Source organism: Raphanus sativus, chromosome 9, assembly GCF_000801105.2.
Source record: "Raphanus sativus cultivar WK10039 chromosome 9, ASM80110v3, whole genome shotgun sequence".
Taxonomy (NCBI): Eukaryota; Viridiplantae; Streptophyta; class Magnoliopsida; order Brassicales; family Brassicaceae; genus Raphanus; species Raphanus sativus.
This window is the reverse complement of record NC_079519.1, coordinates 3,904,120-3,928,934: the sequence shown is the minus strand read 5'-3', so window position 1 is coordinate 3,928,934 and position 24,815 is coordinate 3,904,120. Positions and strand designations below refer to the sequence as shown.

Below are 24,815 nucleotides of genomic sequence, written 5' to 3'. Positions count from 1 at the left end.
CAAATCTTCCTCCTCCTGCCCTCTCTGGTGAAAGAGCCACTTCCTTCACAAGGGATAAATTGCCTCAACTCTTTGTAGTCTGTGAGCATACATACGGAGAACAATTGCTTAAGGTCAGAGTCCACAAACTCATCAATGTTTAGATTTTGTTTCTATAAACAAACTCAAAATACAAAATAATTACCTCAACTCTTGCGGATGGAGCAGGGAATGTGAGCGCAGCAAGATCTCAAGTGAAGGAAGTGGAACAGACGCTGTCCTTCCCAAACACCACCTCCTTTTACGAGTATAGTGAGAGCCTCCGACGAGACAAAATGCTGTAATGAAAAGTGAATAAACAAGATGAATATTTCGCACAGTAGAGGAGAGGAGAGAGATCAATAGAGAAGAAAACACTATGCGACTCACAACTCAGCTAATTGAAGGACGAGATCCAAAGACTGAGGGCAGCACTTGTCATTACTGACTAGCGGTAGCAAGTTACACATCCATGAATACAAGCCAGTAGATAAATCACCTACGGAGGCCTGAGCCATCATCCAAACAATAAGGGGAAGCTTGTCGGGTCCTTGATACGTGTTTATCCCTCAGTGAAGGCAAACCGCAACCAAAGAATCAGGTCTACAGCGCAATACCATAGCCAATACAACAAAATGTCCCGCCTAACCAAACAGAGTAAAAATACTTAGAATCGGCAACACACACACAGAGATGCAAGCATTGAAGATGTTTCATCACCTGAGATTTGGGCGATAAGATGCTGGAACATTGTCACCACCTTCAGCCAAATTGTCCAGAATACGATCACACAACCAAGATACAATATCCGAGAGTATTCAATTTGACGTTGTTGGATCCAATCGACTGAAAATTGTAGAGAGGCGTAGGAATTTGAGATAACGGAATCTGCAAAGAGATGAGATTATCAGCTTCGAGAATAATCCAAAACAGAGATAGTTTTTTTTTTTTATTGTGCTCCTCACATCGATGAGAGTGGACAAAGGAGCGTCCTTGAACATCTTCACCCATGGGAACGCTACTCCTGAGAATGCCTCTTCAAAGTAATCGGTATACCTCGACAACAGCTCATCATCCCCACACAAACACTCTCTCTATTCACAGAAAAAAAAACAACTATCGAAATTGAATTTTTTTGGCTTTTTTTTCTCGATCAAGATCGAAATTGCACTTACCATTGCTTTGACGAGGTGATCAATAAGATGAGGAGGATCGATCTTTGCCGCTGCTTCGGTCAGAGACACTATCTGCTTATCATATTCCTCCCCCTTCGCCCCCGCCGCACCCTCGCGATGATCCATTAGGTTTTCTACCGTCCCTCGCTTCTCAGATTCCTCCGCCTTCAGATTCTTATCCTTCTTCGCAGCAGCACCCTTGCGACCCATTAGGTTTTCTAAAGTTTATCGCTTTTTGCTTTTTGCTTTTCTTCTTAGCCTTCGGCGATGTTTCATGGGCTTGTGGACCTCGTGTAAATAAGGCCCATCTTTGGATAGAGTTTTAAACTCTTAACTCCATCGATCTCGACATAAACAGCTTAATTGGGGGATTTAAAACTTTTATTATTATCTGTTAGGATTTTTCTTAAATTCTATTACAAAATATGAAATATATATATACATATCTTATTATATAAAGTTTGGTTTTTCAAAATTACTAATTAATACGATCGCGACACATGTTAATTATATATTTAAGATTGCGATACATGTGTTTAAATAAGATAGAAATTATGCTCATTAATTTGAGGATCCAGAGAAATTATTTGGTGTATAAAAATGGCTAAGCTTATCTTGGTATTTTGGAACAAATGATTTTCGAGAACATCTAGCAAATTAATCAAGTAGTTTAGATTTTGTTATGCACTATCTATGATCATTAAATTGCATAAATATGATATGATTGGAGTGGTTTATATTTTCTTTTTCTAAAATTGAATTTAGGTATTGATAAGAGCCCATAGAGAATGTCTTATGTTTGGCATATATGATTTTCTGAACCAAAACATTATATGTTAGACGCTACTAGCTGGATTTCAAAGTAGTTAAAAAAAATTATAGCCAAGGGCAATCAGTTAGAAATATGAAAACATTGGAAATATATATAGTCAAACTAACACAATAGAACTCTGAAAAATAAGAAGTATTGCAATAACAAAGATCAAAAGTACTTGAGTATACTCGGAAGACTTGTTCAAATGACGACGAATTTGAAACAAACCCAGACTCGGACACTACAAATTGTGTTTCGCTTAGCTATGGATGTCCTTCTCAGAAAAGAGTCAGGCTTGCCTTGTGTTGTGCTATCTCTCTCTGCCAATTCCTCTGATTTCATCTGCAGTAAACCAAGTGATGAGCCCACATATAAACTGAAAATGGTGCCACAAACAAGTGAGCTATTTATCTCAATGCCACATATCTAAATTGTTTCATGCAAATTTTCTCTATGAAATCTCATGAACTGCAGACGAGCGTGAAATAATCAAAGCTCATAATCCAAAAATCTCTATACTTATCTAGCGATGAGATGAAAAATAACCACAAAGCTCTATGATTATCGCTATTCAAAAAAATCTCTAAGCTTGAACAATAACCAGTTTATAGTTTATGACCAAACAAGTAAATTTAAAGGACGTAGATACATAGTCACACAATTAACAATTGATTATTTATTATGTTGTACACTAAACTTCTTTAAGCTAAGCTTCTTTGAAGAAGGTTTTGAAATCCTCCTTGATCTTGAAGATATCATACATAATTTGATGCACTTCCATCAGCGACAAGGGAAATCTACTAGCAAAATACTTGCCCACTTTTGTTTTACTGTTTCCCACAATAGCCTAACACATCAACGACATTCAAATTAGATTTTGTAAAAATTATTTTGAGATATCATACATAAAAGATCTCTCTAATCAAACCTAATCTTATATACTAAAGGGTATCTAGGGTTAAAAGACACTTAACCCAGCCCATGTTATTCTGGTTCGCTGGCCAATTTGCCCATTTGTCCATCTGAATTATAAGCCTTCGTATCACAAGCGTCCTGTAGTGATTGTCTGTCCACTCAATCGTCGGTGCGATGCTGGAAGAAGTAAAAGAGAAGGTTCTATTGAGGACAAGAATTGAAGAAAATAGCTAGGGAGCTGAGAAAGAGGCCTGTCCATCAACATCATAACCTTTGGATTCATAGATTATATCATAAGCTTTGGATTAAAAAATGAGGCCTGTCCATCAACATCTAGTAAAGGCCTGTAAAGGCTTCTCTAGCTTACAGGTCGGTAACGTACAAGCACTCGTACACACATATTTATTTTGTTTCCTTACTTTCTCTAGAGGATAAGGCGTAATAAAAAACGGAACATAAACTATAGATAGCGGCTGGCTGCTACTGCAGCGAATGATAGAGCTGCTGATGCAGCAGTAACTACTCCAGCTGTCATGGCACTTACACGCAGGAGTCTCCAAGAGATCAGTTTGCAGTACTCGTCAGCTTCTTTGTAAAGAGAACAATTGGCTCCTCCTTCAGCGATGGCTCTTTTGTTCTAACAACATAACATGGCAGGTGAGGTCAGCGATGGAAAATACAGCTTAGGGTATGGGTCAATTTACTTTAGTTATAGTTTGCAACAAGTGTAAAGAGAGATGCATTACCTGACGCCTGAAGCTCTCTATAGTTTGTTTGACAATGTCAGTGAGAGTCTCACTTGGTGATGTTGATAGCCTGAAGAAATGACTGTTCCATTCGTCTACAAGCTTCTTAAGAAGAGAAACACTGACTTCTGGATTATCCATATAAAGTTTGTCCCAAAGGTCAAAGCAGTCTATGTTTTCGGTCAGAGTTCTGATAGCGATTGATGTAGCTTCCTTGGTTAATAAGACATGATTCCCTGTAACAAATGGTAACACATTACATATCAATTCGGAGAAAAAAAAGAGGAGGCAAGGATTGTTACTAAATTACCTTTATCTCCAGCTAAGGTCAAGGCAAACGAGAATAATTTTTTCATGGCAAATCTTCCTCCTCCTGCCCTCTCTGGTGAAAGAGCCACTTCCTTCAACAAGGGATAAATTGCCTCAAACCTCTTTGTAGTCTGTGAGCATACATACGGAGACAATTGCTTAAGGTCAGAGTCCACAAACTCATCAATGTTTAGATTTGTTTCTATAAACAAACTCAAAATACAAATAATTACCTCAACTCTTGCGGATGGAGCAGGGAATGTGAGGCGCAGCAAGATCTCAAGTGAAGGAAGTGGAACCAGACGCTGTCCTTCCATAACACCACCTCCTTTTACGAGTATAGTGAGAGCCTCCGGACGAGACAAAATGCTGTAATGAAAAGTGAATAAACAAGATGAGAATATTCGCACAGTAGAGGAGAGGAGAGAGATCAATAGAGAAGAAAAACACTATGCGACTCACAACTCAGCTAATTGAAGGACGAGATCCAAAGACTGAGGGCAGCACTTGTCATTACTGACTAGCGGTAGCAAGTTACACATCCATGAATACAAGCCAGTAGATAAATCACCTACGGAGGCCTGAGCCATCATCCAAACAATAAGGGGAAGCTTGTCGGGTCCTTGATACGTGTCTTTATCCCTCAGTGAAGGCAAAACCGCAACCAAAGAATCAGGTCTACAGCGCAATACCATAGCCAATACAACAAAATGTCCCGCCTAACCAAACAGAGTAAATAACTTAGAATCGGCACAAACACACACACAGAGATGCAAGCATTGAAGATGTTTCATCACCTGAGATCTGGGGCGATAAGATGCTGGAACATTGTCACCACCTTCAGCCAAATTGTCCAGAATACGATCACACAACCAAGATACAATATCCGAGAGATATTCAATTTGACGTTGTTGGATCCAATCGACTGAAAATTTGTAGAGAGGCGTAGGAATTTGAGATAACGGAATCTGCAAAGAGATGAGATTATCAGCTTCGAGAATAATCCAAAACAGAGATAGTTTTTTTTTTTATTGTGCTCCTCACATCGATGAGAGTGGACAAAGGAGCGTCCTTGAACATCTTCACCCATGGGAACGCTACTCCTGAGAATGCCTCTTCAAAGTAATCGTATACCTCGACAACAGCTCATCATCCCCACACAAACACTCTCTCTATTCACAGAAAAAAAAACAACTATCGAAATTGAATTTTTTTGGCTTTTTTTTTCTCGATCAAGATCGAAATTGCACTTACCATTGCTTTGACGAGGTGATCAATAAGATGAGGAGGATCGATCTTTGCCGCTGCTTCGGTCAGAGACACTATCTGCTTATCATATTCCTCCCCCTTCGCCCCCGCCGCACCCTCGCGATGATCCATTAGGTTTTCTACCGTCCCTCGCTTCTCAGATTCCTCCGCCTTCAGATTCTTATCCTTCTTCGCAGCAGCACCCTTGCGACCCATTAGGTTTTCTAAAGTTTATCGCTTTTTGCTTTTTGCTTTTCTTCTTAGCCTTCGGCGATGTTTCATGGGCTTGTGGACCTCGTGTAAATAAGGCCCATCTTTGGATAGAGTTTTAAACTCTTAACTCCATCGATCTCGACATAATTACAGCTTAATTGGGGGATTTAAAACTTTTATTATTATCTGTTAGGATTTTTCTTAAATTCTATTACAAAATATGAAATATATATTATACATATCTTATTATATAAAGTTTGGTTTTTCAAAATTACTAATTAATACGATCGCGACACATGTTAATTATATATTTAAGATTGCGATACATGTGTTTAAATAAGATAGTAAACATGATTATAACACATGACAATTATAATTATATATTTATTAATTACAAACTTATAGAAATGAATAATTTTTATAAAAATATTTTATTTAGTATTATAGAAATATATGCAATAAGAAATTTAAGATTGTCACATGTGTTTAATTGTTATAAATATGTATTTATTTTATTGTAATTTTAATTTTCTTAAACAAAAAAAAATTAGTTTACAAAATTAATATATATATATATGCAATAGTGATTTTAATTTCTAAAATCTTAAATACTTACATCTATTTAGAAATAAGATATCTATATGCATATAGTTAATTTGTTATCTAGATCAGTTTAATAAAATTGACACTGTGGTTACAATAAAATGAAACACAAAAATTGTAATATAAAGTATTATTCTCTTCTCGAAAAGTATATTACTATAATAACTGAAAATTCAAAGTAGAAAATCTTAATAATGAGGAACATAAGAAAGTGTATGACAATGTTAATGATTCAATTGGCTTAATTAAACTTTTAATTTTTTGTATTTTATTTTTTAGCTTAGGTTCGGTTTAGTTTTTCAAGTCTAAGTATTTTCTCTAATCTTATGCCCAAAGTAACTAATAACTCTTAATTCACCTTCATGTATTAAATTTTTAAATACAGATAGAAACTTATGTTGAAAATGAAATTTTATTCATAAAATAAATTTTACATATAGTAAAACTATAATAAAAAGATTTTTATCATTTCTATGTTTTCATAAATTTAAATATTAAACAAAACTCAACGCATGGATCCATATCTAGTATATATATATATATCTTTTTATACTATAAAGAAGAGTTTTACTCTCTTCTTATAGTGACACGTCAGAAAATAGCTTAGCCATATGATGACACGCGTTCTTTTTGTTATGGAATTTCGTTTGGGTTTCACGTGTGTTCTATTTGTAAAGATTTAAGGTCCACTGATAACATTTTAAATGGGCTTCTTGTAAAAATGTATTGGGCTATTCTTTTGTTTTAATTACGTTTTAATATAACCCGTACGAAACGGTGTCTTTTATGCGTAAGTTGTTTGATGCAATTCAAACGTAAGTTAGGGTTTATCTACTAAACGATGGAGTTTCATGATGTCGAGTTAGACGAATCGTGATGTAGAATCTCTGTATGTGGTTTTCATGGCGTCCTTTCATCTACAGTTCTAAAAATCATAACCGACGGCTTGATTCATCGCTTTAAACAAACAAACTAGATTTTGACCCGCCCTTTAAAGGGCGGGTATATTTTTGGTTTTAATTTAATTTTCATTTTTTTGTTTTCTTTGTAATTATATTTGTATTTTTTTATAATCATATTTGTGTGTAAATGTTAATCAAAATATATTTTATTAAATAATAGCAATTTAAAAGTTGGTCTTGTATACGCTCGGTTAGGGCTGGATTGCCGGTCAAACCCTCCAACACGCGGTTTCAATTTTGTTTCGATAAAAAAATATGATTTGCACAACCCGCAAACAAATAATTTGTACTGGTACCGTCCTATTTAATTTTGCGGTTATCTGCGGGTTATAAATTGTTTAAAATAATTATTTAATTTAATTATTATAAAAAATAAAAATATTTATAATAAAAGTTATATATTTTTAAAATTTTAATTTTTTTAAATTACCATATTTTTAAAAAAGTTTTTACTCTTCTTTTTATTTGAAATACTTTTCGGGTCCGTAGATATCCGCAATCCAAAATCTGCCAACCCGCACTCACCCCTAATAAAATACTCATAGCCCGCATCCGTAAATCGATTTTTTCAAATAGTTAAACCAAATTTATGATCCGCCCTTAAAAGGACGAATATATTTTTTAAGAAATATAATTTTTATAAAATCCAGGCTGTAACCAATTATATCTCTGAATATTTCATTTTTTCTAGGATATATTTAATTTTTCTCTAGGATATATTTAATTTTTCTCTCATATCTCTGAACTTATAAAGGTAGCTGCAAAAAATATACAAAATTCACAATTGAGATTAGTATGATAAAAAGTTTGATATAGATAGACCTTTAAAATAAGAGTTTAAGTTCATGATAAGGAGTTCGATATACAATAAATATGACATTTCTTGAAAATATGAATTTATTCTTATGGAACTTCTTTGATGTTGTTGCAGTTATATCTCAGGCATATAAACAATTATATATATGTTATTTATAGGTTCTATGTATTTTCAAATTGGACCCAACTATTATCAACATGACATATTCTTGTTTAAATAGCAGTGATTTGTGTCTTTCTTAGTAAATATATTTGTGTTTTTCTTTGTAAGCATATTTATGTTTTTTATAATCATATTTGTATAAAATATTTTTTTGAAAAATAAATAATTCTAATTTTTTATATAATTGTATTGAATTAGTGGTGATTCATAACTATACACTTGCGTCATAGTCATTTATTTATCTACTTGATTTTCAAGATTTATGTATCTGCTCTTTCTTACTCCTCTACTTGATTTTCAAGATTTTCAAGGTCTGTTGCTTACTCCTCTACTTGATTTTCAAGATTTATGTATCTGCTCTTTCTTTAGGATGGTCCCTCTCGCTCACGCTTTGTTGTTTTTGTTTGTAAAGCTTGTTGGAGAGGCAATGTCTGCCATTGCTGATAATACCAACGTCCCTGTTACTGTGAAATGTCGAATTGGTGTAGACGATCATGATTCCTATGATGAGCTCTGTGAGTTTTTTTTCTGTTTGTTACAAATGCCTTCTGGAGTCTCGTGTATGGGCTGTGTCTGGATGTACTAATACATCTTTTCCTTCTACTGTTAGGTGACTTTGTTTACAAGGTTTCTACTCTGTCACCAACTAGGCATTTCATTGTTCATTCGCGCAAGGCACTTCTTGGTGGAATAAGCCCTGCTGATAACCGGAGAATCCCTCCTCTAAAGTATGTTTTTACCATTATTTTCCTCTTGGGTTTTCGTGTTCGGAAATAAAAGTTGTTCTGTCTTTGAAATCGCCTGGTTTTTGGGCGTAGTTTAGGTACGAGTACTACTATGCCCTTGCGCGTGACTTTCCAGACTTGAAATTCACAATTAATGGCGGCATTACTTCTGTATCGAAGGTAACCAGCTTAGATATGAGAGAGTAGCTTCCTGCTCTCTGATGATTTCTAGCAGGGTAAGACTTAAAATAATGTTGTGATTGTTGCAAGGTAAACGCTGCACTGGAGAAAGGAGCTCACGGAGTCATGGTAGGCCGCGCTGCATATAACAAGTATTTTTGAAAATTTAATCCCATTTGATCTGAGTTCTATATCAAAGCCTTTTTTTGTCTTCTTAATGTTGCTGTCTATCCTTAACAGCCCCTAGCAGACCCTGGGACTTGTTGACACTGCAGTTTATGGTGTTCCAAGTAGTGGCCTAACACGCAGACAGGTTCCATGGAATATTTTTGAGCTTTTAAGTTGCTTTGTCTCCCAAATTTTCTGTTCAAAGAAAAGTCTGATGTCTCTGAGTGTTGGGCCAGGTTCTTGAGAAATATCAAGTCCCAAATTTTGCTTCCTTTATATCTGAACCATTCCTCCATAGTTAAAAGTTTAACTATGTTCTTGATTTTTGTAGTTTTGTATAATAATCATAAATATTATGAAAATACTTTTAACTTTAAAGAGTTTGGAAATCAAAAGTTTTGGTACTATATCGTTTTAGTGGAGTTTTGAGATTTAGTGATAATTCTATAACTTTAATTTAAGTTATAAAAGATCAAAATAATTTTTGATTAATACAAAACCAAAAATTTAATGAACAAAATAACTATTTTATAACAGGCACTATTTTCTCTGCTACTAATTTTTTTTGGACAACATTTTCTTTATTTATTTTCACAAAATAATTTTCAATATTAAATGGCATAGAATGGTAAATATTTTAAAATTTCAAGGTGGTCTAGAAAAAAGACCTTTGTATTTTAATAGTAATAAAAATTTAAAATTAAAAAAAGACAGAGATTATTAATAACTAAACATTTATCAAGTAAAATTATTAATTTGATATAATTGAAAGGATAATATTTAATGATTTTTAAGATTTATTTATAAATAATGAATAGAGTGTACAAATAAATTTTTTAATAATTTATAGGTAAGAATTATCAAATGAAAACATAATAATTGGTTGATAAAAAAACATAAATAATAATTTACTATTATAGTATTTTATTTAGTAATAAATTTATTAATAAATAACTATAAAATTCATGAATAATTAGACTTATTTAATATAATTAGCCATTAAACATGAATTAATAATAATAAACAATATTCAAAAAGAAAAGATGTTTTTGATTAAAAAATCATGTTTATTGTATTATCATTCCAATTAATGTTATTCTTTCAGTAAGATAATTTATGAAAATATATATATTTATCAGGTAAAAAGGAAATTTAATTATAAATTAAAAAGTCTATTTAAGTTGCTGACAAAAAAATTATAAATTAAAAAAAATCATTTAGTGGTTTTGATAATTATAAACTATGTTTTGATAAGTATAACTGAAGATCTTGATAGTTGATGATAAATAAAATTTTAAAAAATACTACAAATAGTATATAAAGAGATTTCTATAATATTTACATATTTCTATTTTTTATACAATAAAATATATATGTTGTAGTGAATGACTGCATTATATAGAAATAATTGATGTTAAATTTAATATTGAATTTATAAGTGTATGACAATATTTAATTTTCTGGTTTTTAAAATAATAATACATTTATTAATAAAAATTAGTTAGATAACTATGCCCGCATGGCGGGCCAAACATCTAGTTTTAATAGTATTGATTCATGATAATCACTAAAATCGTTTATTATTATTAATATTAATGATTCAGAAAATTTTCACTAAACTAATGAACATCCTATAATCATGGAAAACTGACAATCAACCAAATTAATTTTAAATTAATAGTATAAATAAATAGATTTGTGAAGTGACCTTCTTTAAAAAAAATTGCTTATATATGCCATGACCACATTCGTTTTTTTTTTTTTTTTTAAGAATATAATTAATGCATGCATAATCACATTGGAGATCTCCATTGTTCGATGCATATGAAATTATTACTATCTTACAAGAAGTGTAAAGAGAGATGCATTACCTTCAGCCTGAGATCTCCATGCAATGTAATGAATGATGTGGTGGTGAACCTCTCATCCTCATTCTCATTTTTTTTTATTTTTATTTTATTTTACACACACAGTCCTCATCTTCCCAGTTGTAAGCAACCACTGTCTCTCTTCCTGATGATCCAGAGTTTGCATGGATATCATCAAGAGCAGACATGATCCAATCCATCGCTCACGTCATAACTAGAACTCTATATATCATCCCATTTTTGCTTGCCAATGGATTCTGCTTCAGCCATTACCAACTTCTTTTCTCTTTTTTGTTATCTCCACAAAGACAGCTTCTCATAAAATACTTTAACGTTTGGGAAAGTGGGTTCAGCGCTAACCACACGTAACAATGAAATGAATTTGATGTAACAATGAAACAATGTAAACAACTGAAAGCTTGTGGTATGATTGTGAAGCTCATCGTCATCGATCAGGTCTACTAGGACCAAAATATCTCTATTTATAGAGTGAATCTTATTAGTATTGGATGGTGAAGCTACTTCCAAGGGCAAGGCAGTTACTTCCAACCGAAAACCCTCTAGTTCACACAGATTTGCGAGTTAGACTTTTACTTGCGTTAACACAAAATCCTTTTTTTTTTTTTTTGAAGTTTTATATATAAGAATACGAAAAACTTAAGAACTCATGAAGAAAGACAGAGCCATATATATATATGATGATTCAGACAATCTATCAAATATTTAAAGGGAGCAGATTTGTTTGGAATAACTTAGGATTGTATACTAGCTTACAAATAATCATAAATAAAGAGGACACAATTTTCTAAATATCGGAGGATGTTAAGCTAATACAACAAGTGCAGCAGCAGCTCCGGCAGCGGCTCCGGCAGCGGCTAGAACCACAGTAATAGGTGACAATTCGAAACCTCCACTTTCACGGGAGAGACTCCCAGAGATCAGCGTGCAGTACTTGTCAGCTTCTTTGTAAAGAGAAGCACTGGCTCCTCCTTCAGCGATGGCTCTTTTGTTCTAAAGGACAAGTGGGGTCAGAGATGGGAAATACAGCAAGAAGAGTAAAGAGAGATGGATTACCTTACGCCTGAAGCTCTCCATAGTTTGATTGAGGGTGAGAGTATCCCTTGGTGATTTTGATAGCTTGCGGAAAACCCACCTTCCGCCAACAAGCTCTTTAAGAAGAGCAACACTAGCTTCTAGATTCTCCCTATAGAGAATGTCCCAGTGCTCAAAGCAGTCAACGCTTTCAAGCACACACCAGATAGCGATTGATGTGGCTTCCTCGGCTAAAACAAGGTTTCCTGTAACAATACCTTTTCTAGCTGATCTCAAGGAAAAAGTGAACATCTGCTTCACGGCGTTGCTTCCTCCTGGCATATCTGGTGAAAGAGCCACGTCCTTCAGCAAGGGATATATTGCCTCAACCCTTGCTGTAGACTGTACAGAGACCATCCATGCTTGTGATCAGAATCAAGCAGCACAATCATGATTTTAAGGTTTAGTTTAGTTTTTGATAAATAAAATTTTACCTCTACTCTTGCGTCTGGAGCAGGGAATGCGAGACGCACCAAGATCTCAAATGAAGTAAGTGGAATGAGCGGCTCTCCTTCCCTAAGAGCTCCATCTACAAGTATGGCCGGAGCCCTTGGACGCGACAGAATCCTAATTAAGACAAGTGCATAAAAGAGATTTGATAGTTACAATACAAGCAAAGGAGATGACAAATCTGAAAACAGTATGCGACTGACTTACTCCTCAACGAATTGCAGGATTAGATCCATAGACTGAGGGATATAGCAACGCTTCTTACTACTGACTGTGACAAGTGGTAGCAAGTTATGTGACCATGAATACAAGCCAAGACATAGATCGTTACTTTTGGAGGCCTGAGCCAACATCCAAACAGTAACGGGAAGCTTGTCGTGTCCCTGATACTTAGGATTCTGTCTCAGAATGGGTAAGACAGGAGCCAAAGCCTCAGGTTTACAACGCAAAACGATGGCTAACGCAACAAACATTCCCACCTACATGTTACATATAAAGATGATGGAGTTAAAAAGGTAAAAAAAAACGAATTTAACCATTAGAAATCACATGAGCAAATGAATTTGAGATGATGATCACCTGAGATTTGGAGTCATCACCACCACCACCTCCTTCCAAATCAAGGAGGATCTGATCAAACGCACGCAGTACGAAGGCAGAGAAATCCTCAAGTTCAACTGGAGGGAGGTCGAGCCAATTGCGTGTTGTTCCGTAGACAGAATCAGGAATATGAGATAACGGAACCTGCAATGAGACATTGAGATTGATCAGCTTCAAGACTGACTCCTTTTTTCATTCGAAAATCAAAGCAAAGCCTGGGCTCTCACATCGATCAGAGTGGATAAAGGAGCGTCCTTGAACATCTTCACCCATGGGAACGATACTCCTGAGAGTGCCTTCGCAAAGTAATCGGTATACCTCGATAACAGCTCATCCTCCCACAAACACTCTCTCTATTCTCAGAGTGAAAAACAACAACAACTATCAAAATCGATTTTTTTTTTTTTTTTTGTTTTCGATGAAGATCGAAATTGCACTTACCACTGCTTTGACGAGGTGATCCATTAGATGACGGGTATTGATCTTCGCCGCTGCTTCGGCCAGAGACACTATCTGCTTCTCAGATTTCTCCCCCTTCGCCCCCGCCGCACCCTCCCGATGATCCATTAGGTTTTCTTAACTTTGAGATACGAAATTCTAAGAAAAGACTGATCGATGATTTTTTATTTTCATATTATTCTGGGCCCCCTAACTTAGAGGTGTCAAAAAATTGATAAACCAACCGAATCAAACCATATGCTTATCTAATTTTATTTTATTTTGATTAGAAAGAAAAAAAAAGAGGGTAAAAGCATCACATCAAAACAAATGGAAATTTATTTTTTATTTTTTTAATAAACTTATCTAATTTTCTTTTATTTTATCTATGTTTAACTATGTGATTGTCCCTGGACATCTCATCTATTAATCTAGAGTCCTATGACATTTTTTTAATGTCTGATTCTTTTTATTTAGACCATCTCTTATAAAATTTATCCAATTACACTTAATTTAAATACAATATAGTTTAATATCTTAATCTTTTATTTAAAGTACAAATAAACAACTTTCCTTTTAAAAATCTAACAAAATCTTTTAATTTTTTTTGTAATTAATTAATTTCAATTCTAACTATCACTAAAATATAATAGCAATTAAAAACAAAAATTAAAATCATATAAGTATAAGCCTTATATTTTTCAACAACTAAAGAAAATATGAAAATATCTCTATTTATAGATTTTGATAGTGAAGTTATTTCCAACAGAAAACCCTCTAGTTCAGTGGCGAATCTAGAAAATATTTTGAATGGGGGCAAAAAATTAATCATTAATATATATATATATATATATATATATATATATGTATATTTCTATTTGATAATTATATTTTTTTTTATATTTTCCAAAAGAAAAAAGAAACTAATAAAATGATACAGAAAATACTTTTACAAATAAAGGAACATAATGATGAATCAAACTACTAAATTACCTTCTATGATTTGGTAAAAGAAAATTTTGAATACAAAGTTAATTTTGAACGGAAAAGTATCAAAGAATAAAAAGTACAAAACATGCAACATGAGAGAAAAGAAAAAAAAAGAATATGATTGGTGACCAAAAAGGAAAATCAAAAATCTAAATTAGAAACGATAAAAAGAAAATTAGAAGAAGACAAGGTAAAGAAGAAAAATAAAATAACATAAGAAGTAGCAAAAAAAAAAAAGGAAATAATAAATAACAAGTAAAAGAGTTATATGGAAGTTTGATCGGTGGTTTAGTGGGGGCAAAGTGAGGATATATACCAAATATGCTGTATAACTTCCAATTTTCCTACGCAAATGAACTTATTTGTCGTTTTTTTCTGGTGGCAACTGCCCCCACCTTGTCAATGTAGGTTCGCCCATGCTCTAGTTCATACAGATTTGCGAGTTCGACTGTTATTTGCATTAAAACAACAAGGGAAAATTGCCAAATATGATTCACAACTTGATTTCAAATGCAAAATGTATATTCAAACTTGAATCAAATGCAAAAATAATCTAAAATACTATTGAAATTACAACCAACTTGTGACCAAATAAAAATGATATAAATTAACATATGTTGATAAATAAAAAATTAAAATTATGTAACTAACATATATTACAAGTGATATAAATTAAGATATAATAAAAGTAAATTGTTTTCAACATAGACAAGTGAAAGTAGTTAGTCATGATATTCTTTGGTTTAGAGTTTGCCAATATATGTTGTAGTATTGTATGTGATTTTAGGGTTAGATTTTGGAAAGATTAAATTTTCTTTTTGAAAAATTTAAAAATTGCCTATGTGTATTTATTTATGTGTATACTATACAAGTTTTAAGTTTAGTTTGACTTTATAACGTGTCTAGTTAGTTAATTTAATCAATTTAATTTAGAGGTTAAATCTAGGGTTAGTATAGTGAATATATTTACAGCAGGCGACCTATAGTTAAGTTGTTTGTTGTATAGTATTCAACAGACGACTTACTAGTAAGTCGTCCAAACCGGATCGAACCTTTAATTTTACCAATGTACTTTTAAATTTAACTGGATTATTTACCGGACATATAAGATGATTTTTAGTCACTTTTTGCGAAATTAAAAAAACCTTAGCGTCGTTTCTTTTAGAGACAATTTCTAAAATGATTTCCGTCGATTCTCAGTATTCCATCGTTCTCAGTGTCGGTAATCTCTCCGTCGTTATCACCATCGTTCTCACTGCCGCTTTCTCTATTTCAGATCTGATAACGCGTCTTGTTGAACTCCGCTGCCGATAAGATATATATCTTATTGTCAAGTTCAATTTAGATCTATAGTCGTTCTTACCGCCACTTTTTTTTCACGTCTATTTTGCAGATCTATAACCGCTGTATTTGAAGGCGACTATATCTTCTCCTATTTTTCAGGTCGGTTTTTGTAATATTTTACTGGAAATTTTAGAAAAAAATGTAGAAGATTTCCAGAAAATCTTCTTCGAAGTCTTCCAGTATTTGAATTTAGAATAATACATTTATTTTGTGTTTGAGATGCTTGTTTTTGATTGTTTTGCAAACAAAAAATTGTTATTCCAGAACTCACCCCCGAAGATACATACACTAGGAGAAGAGCCCCCTGCAGTCAAGAGCATTTTGTATCATACATCATGTCTCGCCGGAGGATTCCATGCCTAGATTCATATCTGGACAAGGTACATAACTCCTAGTCTCTTTTAATCTGTTTGATCTTAATTAGTCTTAAATACATAGGTTGTTTGCAATAGAAGCAAAAATGTCATTATTATTTGTGTATCTGCAGCTGTTTAATCTTATGTTTTCTGGTATAAGATCTTAGATGAATGACTGACAATGGCCGGTTTCCTCCTTATGTTCCAGATTCCTTTTAAAAAGATTATTTGGCATTTTGCAATTTGAGCAGGTTAATATCTTGGTGTTTTTTCTCTCCTTATGGATGCAGATGCATGGGAGATCATACATATACCTGATAAGAAGACAACGCAATGGAGAAGCAAGTGGTTTCCGCAGAGGTTGAGCTTTGCCCGCCCGGTCACGATTGCTTCAACATCTTAAACTTTAGATTCATAGATTATATCATAAGCTTTGGAGGTCCATCAGCATGTATTGAAGGCTTGAAAAACACAATGATTAAACCATCAACGCTTCTCTAGTTTGGAGGTCTCGGTAACGTACAAAACACTCGTATACACATATTTATTTTGATTCCTTACTTTCTCTAGAGGATATATAACATTTCAAACTGATAGTTTTAGAGTTTTTGATACAAATTGTTTTGAAAAACCATAACAACGAGTTATATATATATATATATATATATAACAGATAAACAAAGGCACAACTTCGATAAGGCGGACCAGCATTCGCCAGATAGTAATAAAAACGAAACACTAAATTATGCTACAGGGAATAGATAGCAGCTGCTACTGCAGCAAATGATGCAGCTGCTGATGCAGCAGTAACTACTCCAGCTGTTACGAGCGTGGGTCTCCCAAAGAGTCTCCAAGAGATGAGTGTGCAGTACTTGGAGATGAGTGTGCAGTACTTGTCAGCTTCTTTGTAAAGAGAACAATTGGCTCCTCCTTTAGCGATGGCTCTTTTGTTCTAAAGACATAACATGGGCAGGTGAGGTCAGAGATGGAAAATACAGCATAGGGGGTGAAAATTAGTTAAGCTGTAGTTTACAACAACAAGTGTAAAGAGAGATGCATAACCTTACGCCTGAAGCTCTCAATAATTTTATTGACAGTGAGAGTGTCACTTGGTGATGCGTCTACAAGCTTCTTAAGAAGCAGAAGCTTCTTAAGAAGCGCAACACTAGCTTCTGGATAATACATATAAAGCCTGTCCCAGTGCTCAAAGCAGTCGATGTTTTCGGTCAGAGATCTGATAGCGATTGATGTAGCTTCCTTGGTTAAAACAGAAGGATTCCCTGTAACAAACGGTAACACATTACAGATCAATTTGAAGGAAAAAAAAAAAAAAAAAGAGCAGACAAGGATTCAAGACTTGTATTACAATACTAAATTACCTTTTTCTCCAGTTAAGGTCAAGGCAAACGCGAATAAATTTTTCATGGCAAATCTTCCTCCTCCTGCCCTCTCTGGTGAAAGAGCCACTTCCTTCAAAGAGGGATAAATTGCCTCAAACCTCTTTGTAATCTGTGCGCAGATACAGAGACCATGCTCAAGGTCAGACAGAGTTCACAAAGTCATCAAGGTTTAAATTTCTATTATTATTTTTTCTGGTAAAACTCGCCCCAAAATACTAATACAAACCTCCTCAACTCGTGCAGATGGAGCAGGGAATGTGAGGCGCAGCAAGATCTTAAGTGAAGGAAGTGGAACCAGACGCTGTCCTTCCATAACACCACCTCCTTTTACGAGTATAGTGAGAGCGTCCGGACGAGACAAAATGCTGAAATTAAAAGGGAATAATAATAAAAAAAAAGAAGATGAGAATAGAGGAGAGATCAATAGAGAGAAGAAAACACAACTATGGGACTGACTCACAACTCAGCTAATTGAAGGACGAGATCCGATGACTGAGGGCAGCACTTGTCATTACTGACTAGCGGTAGCAAGTTACACATCCATGAATACAAACCAGCAGATAAATCACCTACGGAGGCCTGAGCCATCATCCAAACAATAAGGGGAAGCTTGTCGGGTCCTTGATACGTGTCTTTATCCCTCAGAGAAGGCAAAACCGCAATCAAAGAATCAGGTCTACAGCGCAATACCATAGCCAATACAACAAAATGTCCCGCCTAACCAAACCAACCAAACAGAGTTAAAATTAGAATCAGCACAAAGATGCAAGCAAGCAAGCAAGCATTGAAGATTGTTTTATTAATAACCTGAGATCTGGGGCGATAAGATGCTCGAACATTGTCACCACCTTGAGCCAAATGATCTAGAATACGATCACACAAAAACAACACAATATGCGAGAGAAGCTCAATTGGAGCTTGTTTGATCCAATCGACTGATAATTGGTAGAGAGGCGTAGGAATTTGAGACAAGGGAAACTGCAAAGAGATGAAGAAGAGATGATCAGATTCGACTAGTATAATCCAAAAAAAAAAAAAGAGAGACTTTTTTTTTTCTTTTTTAATTTTGATTGGGGGCTCACATCGATGCGTTCGGACAAAGGAGTCTCCTTGAACAACTTCACCCATGGGAACGATACTTGGGCAAAGGCTTTCTCAAAGTAAAAGTAAAATCTCAATACATCCATGTCCGGCAACCTCCGACCATAGTCGAGGAACTCCTTAAGATCTGAAAGATCCATCTTTGCCGCAACTTCCGCCAGAGAGAAGACTATCAGCTTTTCAATTTTCTCCGCCGCTTTCACATTCTTATCCTCCTTCGCCGCACCCCCCTCGCGATCGCGATCCATTAGGTTTTCTGGCTTTTTAGTTTCCTTCTTCGTCTTCGTCTTCGTCTTATCCTTGTCGCCATGATGATTTTCTACCGTCGTTCCTCCTCGCTTCTCAGATTCCTCCGCCTTCAGATTCTTATCCTTCTTCGCAGCAGCACCCTTGCGACCCATTAGGTTTTCTAAAGTTTATCGCTTTTTGCTTTTTGCTTTTCTTCTTCGCCTATTCACAGATTTCTTCTCCTTTATATTCATTCTCTCTACTTCACCATTATATTATCCCCCACAGAGACCAGACTTCATGGGCTTGTGGACCTCGTGTAAATTAAGCCCACACAAAATATTGATAAGTTTAAAAAAAAAAACAACTATTGCTGCTATATGTTTTTCTTTTTTTTCAAATAATTTTAAAAATATACTATTTTCATCCTAAACGTTAAAGACCCAATGGACTAAGTTGGATATAACCGGAGAGATTCTCGACTGTAAACTAATAAACGAAAATAACTGAACATAATGAAAGACAGATGTGGCTAAGGAGAAAAAAGACCCATAAAGAAACTTCACTTGTAATCCTAAAGCCTCTGTTTCTACTAACGCAAAAAGTCGAAAACGACGTTGAATAACCTAACAAGTGGGTTTTAAAATCGAGAAATCCGTGAATCTCTGTAGAAGATAGCAGTCCTAGTGAATGGCTCGCATAACCGACTCTGCGAAGAATCGTCGATGTTTGAGACATCATAATGTAATGGAATCGCAGCGGTAACGTAGTAGCAATCAGATCTGACGAGAAACACTCTTGCACACAGTAGTTTCTGCGACGAGTAAAAGGATGGGAAGATTGTCTAGCTGGCTTTGTGAAGAACCATCGATGCTTGAGACGACATAATGTGATGGATACACAGCAGTGATGTAATAGCGAGACGATCTGGCATATCCACACTCTTGCACAATGGTAACAGCGACGAGGGAAAGAGATGGAGGACCATAGAGCCGACTCTGTGAAGAACTGTCGATGCTTGAGATGGCGTAGTGTGATGGAAAAGCAACATTGACGTAGTACAGAGTAACGAGTCCACATTCCTGTACAGTAGATTTAGCGAGGGGAGTTGTCATGGAAACATTGCGATAGTTGACTAAATCAGTGTCGAATCTAAGACAAATCTTTTGAAGGGTCGTCGCTTTAAACGAAAGCTTCACAATGGAAGATTCTGCATACAAACCAAATCCCAAAATTTGGTCGAAGCCCTGTAGAGTCTCGGAGAGACATGCCGGGGAGGAGATGACATAGATCGTAGGAAGAGAACCACCAAGTGAAAAGTTGACACATACAACATCTTTACACCCAAAGACCCATGAATTTAAATCATCTGTCCCATCCGCAAAATCTCTCAGCACCGCAATATCCATTATACAGTTATGAGAAAATAAAAAAAACTCGGATGCTCACCGGAGGATAAGCGAGGGTCGTCAGCCGAACTACGGAGGGTGTTAGGTGTTGAAGCGTGAAACTCGTCGGAGCCGTCAGGACCACCAGTAAAGCAAACCGGAGCGGAGACCCACGACTCGCCGGAGACGTAATGAGTACTGTCGGATGCGAGGCGAGTGACGATTTGAATGGAAACAACATCACGGAAGTAAGTAGAAAGAACGGCAGGGAGACGAGCGGGAGGAGTGACAATGGCGAAGCGAGCGGAGGAGGACACAGTGACGAAGCGAGGAAGCGGAGGTGCTGTGGCAGAGGGGAGTCGAAATCTGGCGAGTTCATACTCGGACTGCGTAGATCAAGCAACAAAACGATTTTTGGAAACAGTGAGGAAACTGGATATGAAAAAGATGAAGAGGAGGACGAAGCAAGCCATGACGGAAAAACAAAGGCGGTGACGCCGGCGAGTTAAGTCGCCGCCGGCGTCGAGAGAGATGAAGGAGTGCGGCAGCCTCGTTATCTGTGTCTGGGAACTGTTTTATACTATTTTTATCTTTAAATAAAGTTGAGTTGACACGTCTGCGCAGGTTTTTTGAACTCTTAACTCCATCGATCTCGACATAATCGCATTTTAATTGAGGAATTTAATACTTTTATTATTATAATCAATTAAGATTTTTTCTATTAGAAAACATGAGTTTTTGTTAAATGAATGATTATACGTAACCTAATCGCATGTAAATTTGTATTAATACTACTCCACTATAATTTAAATATAAATGTTGTGATATTTCAGATCATTATAATTTATTAATTTATACTTAAAGAAAAAAACTATTATATTTAAATTTAGGATAAAATTATGTGCTTTGTTATCATTAGTAATTAAATATCATACAGTATTTACTACTGTAATATTATAAGTTAAGAATTATATTTATAGGTCTTGACGATTTACCAATCTCAGAATACATGTCTTGAATGAACAACTGGTTATTTCTCAAAAAAAAAAAAGAATGAACAACTGGTTAGTATTGAGGTCGATCAATGATAGAAACATGTATCAATTAGTCAAATAACTGAACAAAACCAATTTTGTGAAAACTTTCCATGTGTACACACTTCATTTGATAACATAACACATATTTTTTCCACTTGGTTTGACTAATCAGAAGCTCTCTCTTTTTTTAACACTGATTGTAATTCAAATAAAAGAGTTTGGGAGATTCAAATGAGTGCACCCTAGTATAAAGAAAGGGTAATACATAAACAAAGGCTACGAATGGTAACTGCGGATTGAACGGTGCGGGATAAGCATATTAGTTAATGCGGTGCGGTTTTACTGTGGTTTATACATGAGAAACATACACTGCGGAACAACTGCGGTTTGTCTAATCGATTCGGTTCATAACAAGTTTTGAATGATGACTGCGGTTGAGAGATGCGGAACAAGCGGATATAAAATTATATTATATTATTTTGAAAAAAATTATAGCTGAAATATGAATAATATCTTCTGAGTATTTCGACATACACATAATATTTTAAAATTATTTTAAAACTAAAATATAGTTAGATTTATAAATATATAAAATATAAAAAGTTGAATATCTATTCGGTTCTCGATCCGATTTTGGTTCGGTTCTAATTTTTTGGTTCTGGAGATATAAACCCACTAGTATAATTGACAGATTTAACTACAGTTTGAATAATGCATTACATGTACCCGATTTAGACTAGTTTTTTCGAATCGATTATGTTTTGGGTTTTCGGGTATTGATAAAATTGATTTAAACTTTTTTATCTTAGAGACTAAAAAAATGAAATTTCCAAAAAAGGGAAAAAAAATGTAACCACTAATATCAAAATTCCTGGTAGACATAATTTATCTCACAATTGTATGTCGTTAGTTAGTGTATATATTTGTAAAAAAAATGAACTGTGAAGAAAACAGTAAAATTTTACCTCAACCGCATCAAAAATGATGCGTGACAAAAAGATAGTGCGGGTTCTATTTTTGTTCTTCGAACATAACCGCCACAGTAACACTTTAATTACTTTATTATTATTTTTTGCTTTGACTAAATAATTACATGCGGGACAAATTTTGTTTGATGGAAAATCGCATTTTAAATTCTCGGAGTGTCACTTTATAGCACTTTAAATACTAAAGTTTTTCACTAGCATTTTAAACTTTGAAAGTGATATTTTTAGCATAACAAACCTCCAAACCAAATAAGTGACTAGTACTGTTATTTTGTGATGAGGTGTCAGTTTTTTTTTGTTTTTTAATAATAAAAATAATAAAATACATGAAAATTGGAAAAAATTCAAATAGTTGGAAGTTCAAAAAATCTAAAATTTCAAAAAAATAAAATTAAAATTTCAAAAATTGTAAAATTAAAAATTCATATTAAAAATATATATAAAATGATTTCTTTTAAATATGTTAATTTTGCATAAATATATATTTTTTTAATTTTCTATATGTTAGGTTTTGGTGTGAGTGAAGCTTTTTAGATAAGTGACATTCATTTTAGTTTCTCTAAAGTTTGACAGTAATTTATTTAATTTTAAAGTTATTTACTGTTTTTAAGAACTTTACTAATAAATTAATTTCTTTTAAAACAAACTTAAATTTACTATTTTTTATAAATAATACTAATAGATATCTTAACAACTTTGTAAAATTTACATAATATAATAATTATTATTTTTTCTTTTATATATTTTTAAAATGTATGTCTTTTATCTAAGAAGCTCCACTCACACCAAAACCTAATATATAGAAAAAATATATTTTATGTAAAATTAACATATTTTTCAGAAAAAAAATTGTTTAATTTTTAATTTTTAATTTTGAAATTTAATTTATCGATTTTTTGAAATTTTGGATTCTTTTAATTTTCAATTTTTTTGTGATTTTTATTTATTTTCGATTTTTTTTTGATTTTTTTATTTATTTCGTTATTATTATTTAAGAAAAACTAACATCTCATCACCTTCAAATGAACAATACCGGTCACCTAGTTATCGTGAAGAACAAGTAACTTTGTTAGAGGTTTGTTATGCTAAAAGTGACACTTTCAAGGTTTAAAATGCTAGTGAAAAAACTTAAGTGTTTAAAGTGTTAGAATGTGACACTCTCAGGGTTTAAAATGCGATTTTCCCTTTTGTTTGAGTGGTAACACAAGTTGTGTTATAATGCACCACATACGACGTTTTTGTTTCCCACTCAAGGCCAAAGAAAATGGAAAAGAGATGATGCCAGTAGGCATCTTAAGAGAGCTAGATAGATGAGGTTGATATCTAGAGTAAGTAATTAAGATATGACACATGATTTAAAATAAAATCTTTGATATATAAACAAAAATGGAATAGATGAATATTTTGGAATTGTTCTCTATAGTTATAAAAGTTTTTAATATGTGTGTTATATCTAAAAACATTCTTCGCTCTTGAGTTGGGTCGATTCAAAATATGACACAAATCGATAAAATAATAAAATAATTCATTAAAATCATAAATTGATAATATATCTATATATTTTTTTATATAAATGTAAACTAAACATTATATTGTTGGTTTTATATTCAGAAAAATTATCTCTATTTCTCAATAACAATTCAATATATTTTGATATATCTAAAATCACATTAAATTATATGAAACATAAAAATATACACCAAACAATATAACTAAACTATATGGAAGTCGAATTTCTAAAATTTGATTAAGAGATAGACAGTAAAATCAACTATTTTCTTATTTTATAAATGAAATATTTTAAAAAAAATCTAAAAAGGATTTTTTTTTTTGTAAATTACTAACTCTATAGATTAATAAAATACATAGTCCCAATATTATTAATTTATAGAGTTTTTACTGTACATAATTAAAATGCACTAACATATTCATATAATACATCTCCATGTGATCTAAATTTTGCATGTTTAATTGAACAACTCATATAACTGAAATCATATAAATATGAACCGTAATCTGATCATAAGATAATCTATTGATATTTTTACTAATTTTAATATTCTGTTTTCTTGAAAAATATTAATTGATATCACCAAATTCAGTTGTTCTTGGCATTACCACAATCAAGAAATTATTGATTAATTGTCAATTTCGGTTGACTCCGACAACTCTTGCATAACCGATTTTGAGTTTTTTTTTTTTGACATCAAAAGGCTATTCTATTACTAAAATTTGAGGCGGTCTGGGTAACCAGACCGGAATAAAACAACCAAATTAGCATAACGATCTATGGAAAGTACGAGCATTTCTAGCTAATGAATCAGCTATCATATTTTGTGTTCTTGGTACGTAGCAGATCTTGAAGTCCGAATAGCACATTTTGATCGTTTGAATCATCTCCAATTCAGTTGAGAAGGTTGGCCATGCATAACCGATTTCGAGTTGATTGCTGGTTTTATTAGACTTTCAGAAGAATTATTTT

The 24,815-nt window shown here is 33.7% G+C and overlaps 4 protein-coding genes, 1 long non-coding RNA gene and 1 pseudogene across 5 annotated transcripts; 2 read left to right on the top strand and 4 right to left on the bottom strand.

Moving 5' to 3' along the window:
- Window positions 1–789: 789 nt before the first annotated feature.
- Window positions 790–1,424, bottom strand: LOC130499810 (uncharacterized). The gene is made up of 3 exons (XM_056994233.1): window positions 1,194–1,424; window positions 984–1,112; window positions 790–906 (listed from the first exon to the last, which is right to left on the bottom strand). The coding sequence occupies exons 1-3, from the start codon at window positions 1,401–1,403 to the stop codon at window positions 805–807; spliced, it is 441 nt and encodes a 146-aa protein (XP_056850213.1). The 5' UTR covers window positions 1,404–1,424; the 3' UTR covers window positions 790–804.
- Window positions 1,425–3,208: 1,784 nt separating this feature from the next.
- Window positions 3,209–5,442, bottom strand: LOC130499807 (uncharacterized). Its single transcript, XM_056994232.1, has 8 exons — window positions 5,232–5,442; window positions 5,022–5,149; window positions 4,775–4,945; window positions 4,440–4,696; window positions 4,211–4,346; window positions 3,979–4,108; window positions 3,669–3,904; window positions 3,209–3,559 (listed from the first exon to the last, which is right to left on the bottom strand). The coding sequence occupies exons 2-8, from the start codon at window positions 5,055–5,057 to the stop codon at window positions 3,383–3,385; spliced, it is 1,143 nt and encodes a 380-aa protein (XP_056850212.1). The 5' UTR covers window positions 5,058–5,149; window positions 5,232–5,442; the 3' UTR covers window positions 3,209–3,382.
- A 2,895-nt stretch (window positions 5,443–8,337) lies between these two features.
- On the top strand, window positions 8,338–9,433 carry LOC130499809 (uncharacterized; annotated as a pseudogene).
- A 2,158-nt stretch (window positions 9,434–11,591) lies between these two features.
- On the bottom strand, window positions 11,592–13,666 carry LOC130494577 (uncharacterized). Its single transcript, XM_056994229.1, has 7 exons — window positions 13,507–13,666; window positions 13,293–13,418; window positions 13,045–13,209; window positions 12,673–12,944; window positions 12,450–12,582; window positions 11,998–12,357; window positions 11,592–11,934 (listed from the first exon to the last, which is right to left on the bottom strand). The coding sequence occupies exons 1-7, from the start codon at window positions 13,630–13,632 to the stop codon at window positions 11,746–11,748; spliced, it is 1,371 nt and encodes a 456-aa protein (XP_056850209.1). The 5' UTR covers window positions 13,633–13,666; the 3' UTR covers window positions 11,592–11,745.
- A 2,195-nt stretch (window positions 13,667–15,861) lies between these two features.
- LOC130499811 (uncharacterized) lies at window positions 15,862–16,898 on the top strand. Its single transcript, XR_008938671.1, has 2 exons — window positions 15,862–16,217; window positions 16,484–16,898. It is a non-coding gene; the product is annotated as an uncharacterized LOC130499811 (long non-coding RNA).
- On the bottom strand, window positions 16,772–19,165 carry LOC130499805 (uncharacterized). The gene is made up of 7 exons (XM_056994227.1): window positions 18,676–19,165; window positions 18,401–18,571; window positions 18,054–18,310; window positions 17,820–17,958; window positions 17,573–17,702; window positions 17,256–17,473; window positions 16,772–17,145 (listed from the first exon to the last, which is right to left on the bottom strand). Exons 1-7 carry the CDS (start codon window positions 19,093–19,095, stop codon window positions 16,942–16,944), a joined length of 1,539 nt encoding a protein of 512 aa, XP_056850207.1. The 5' UTR covers window positions 19,096–19,165; the 3' UTR covers window positions 16,772–16,941.
- Between the last annotated feature and the right edge of the window lie 5,650 nt (window positions 19,166–24,815).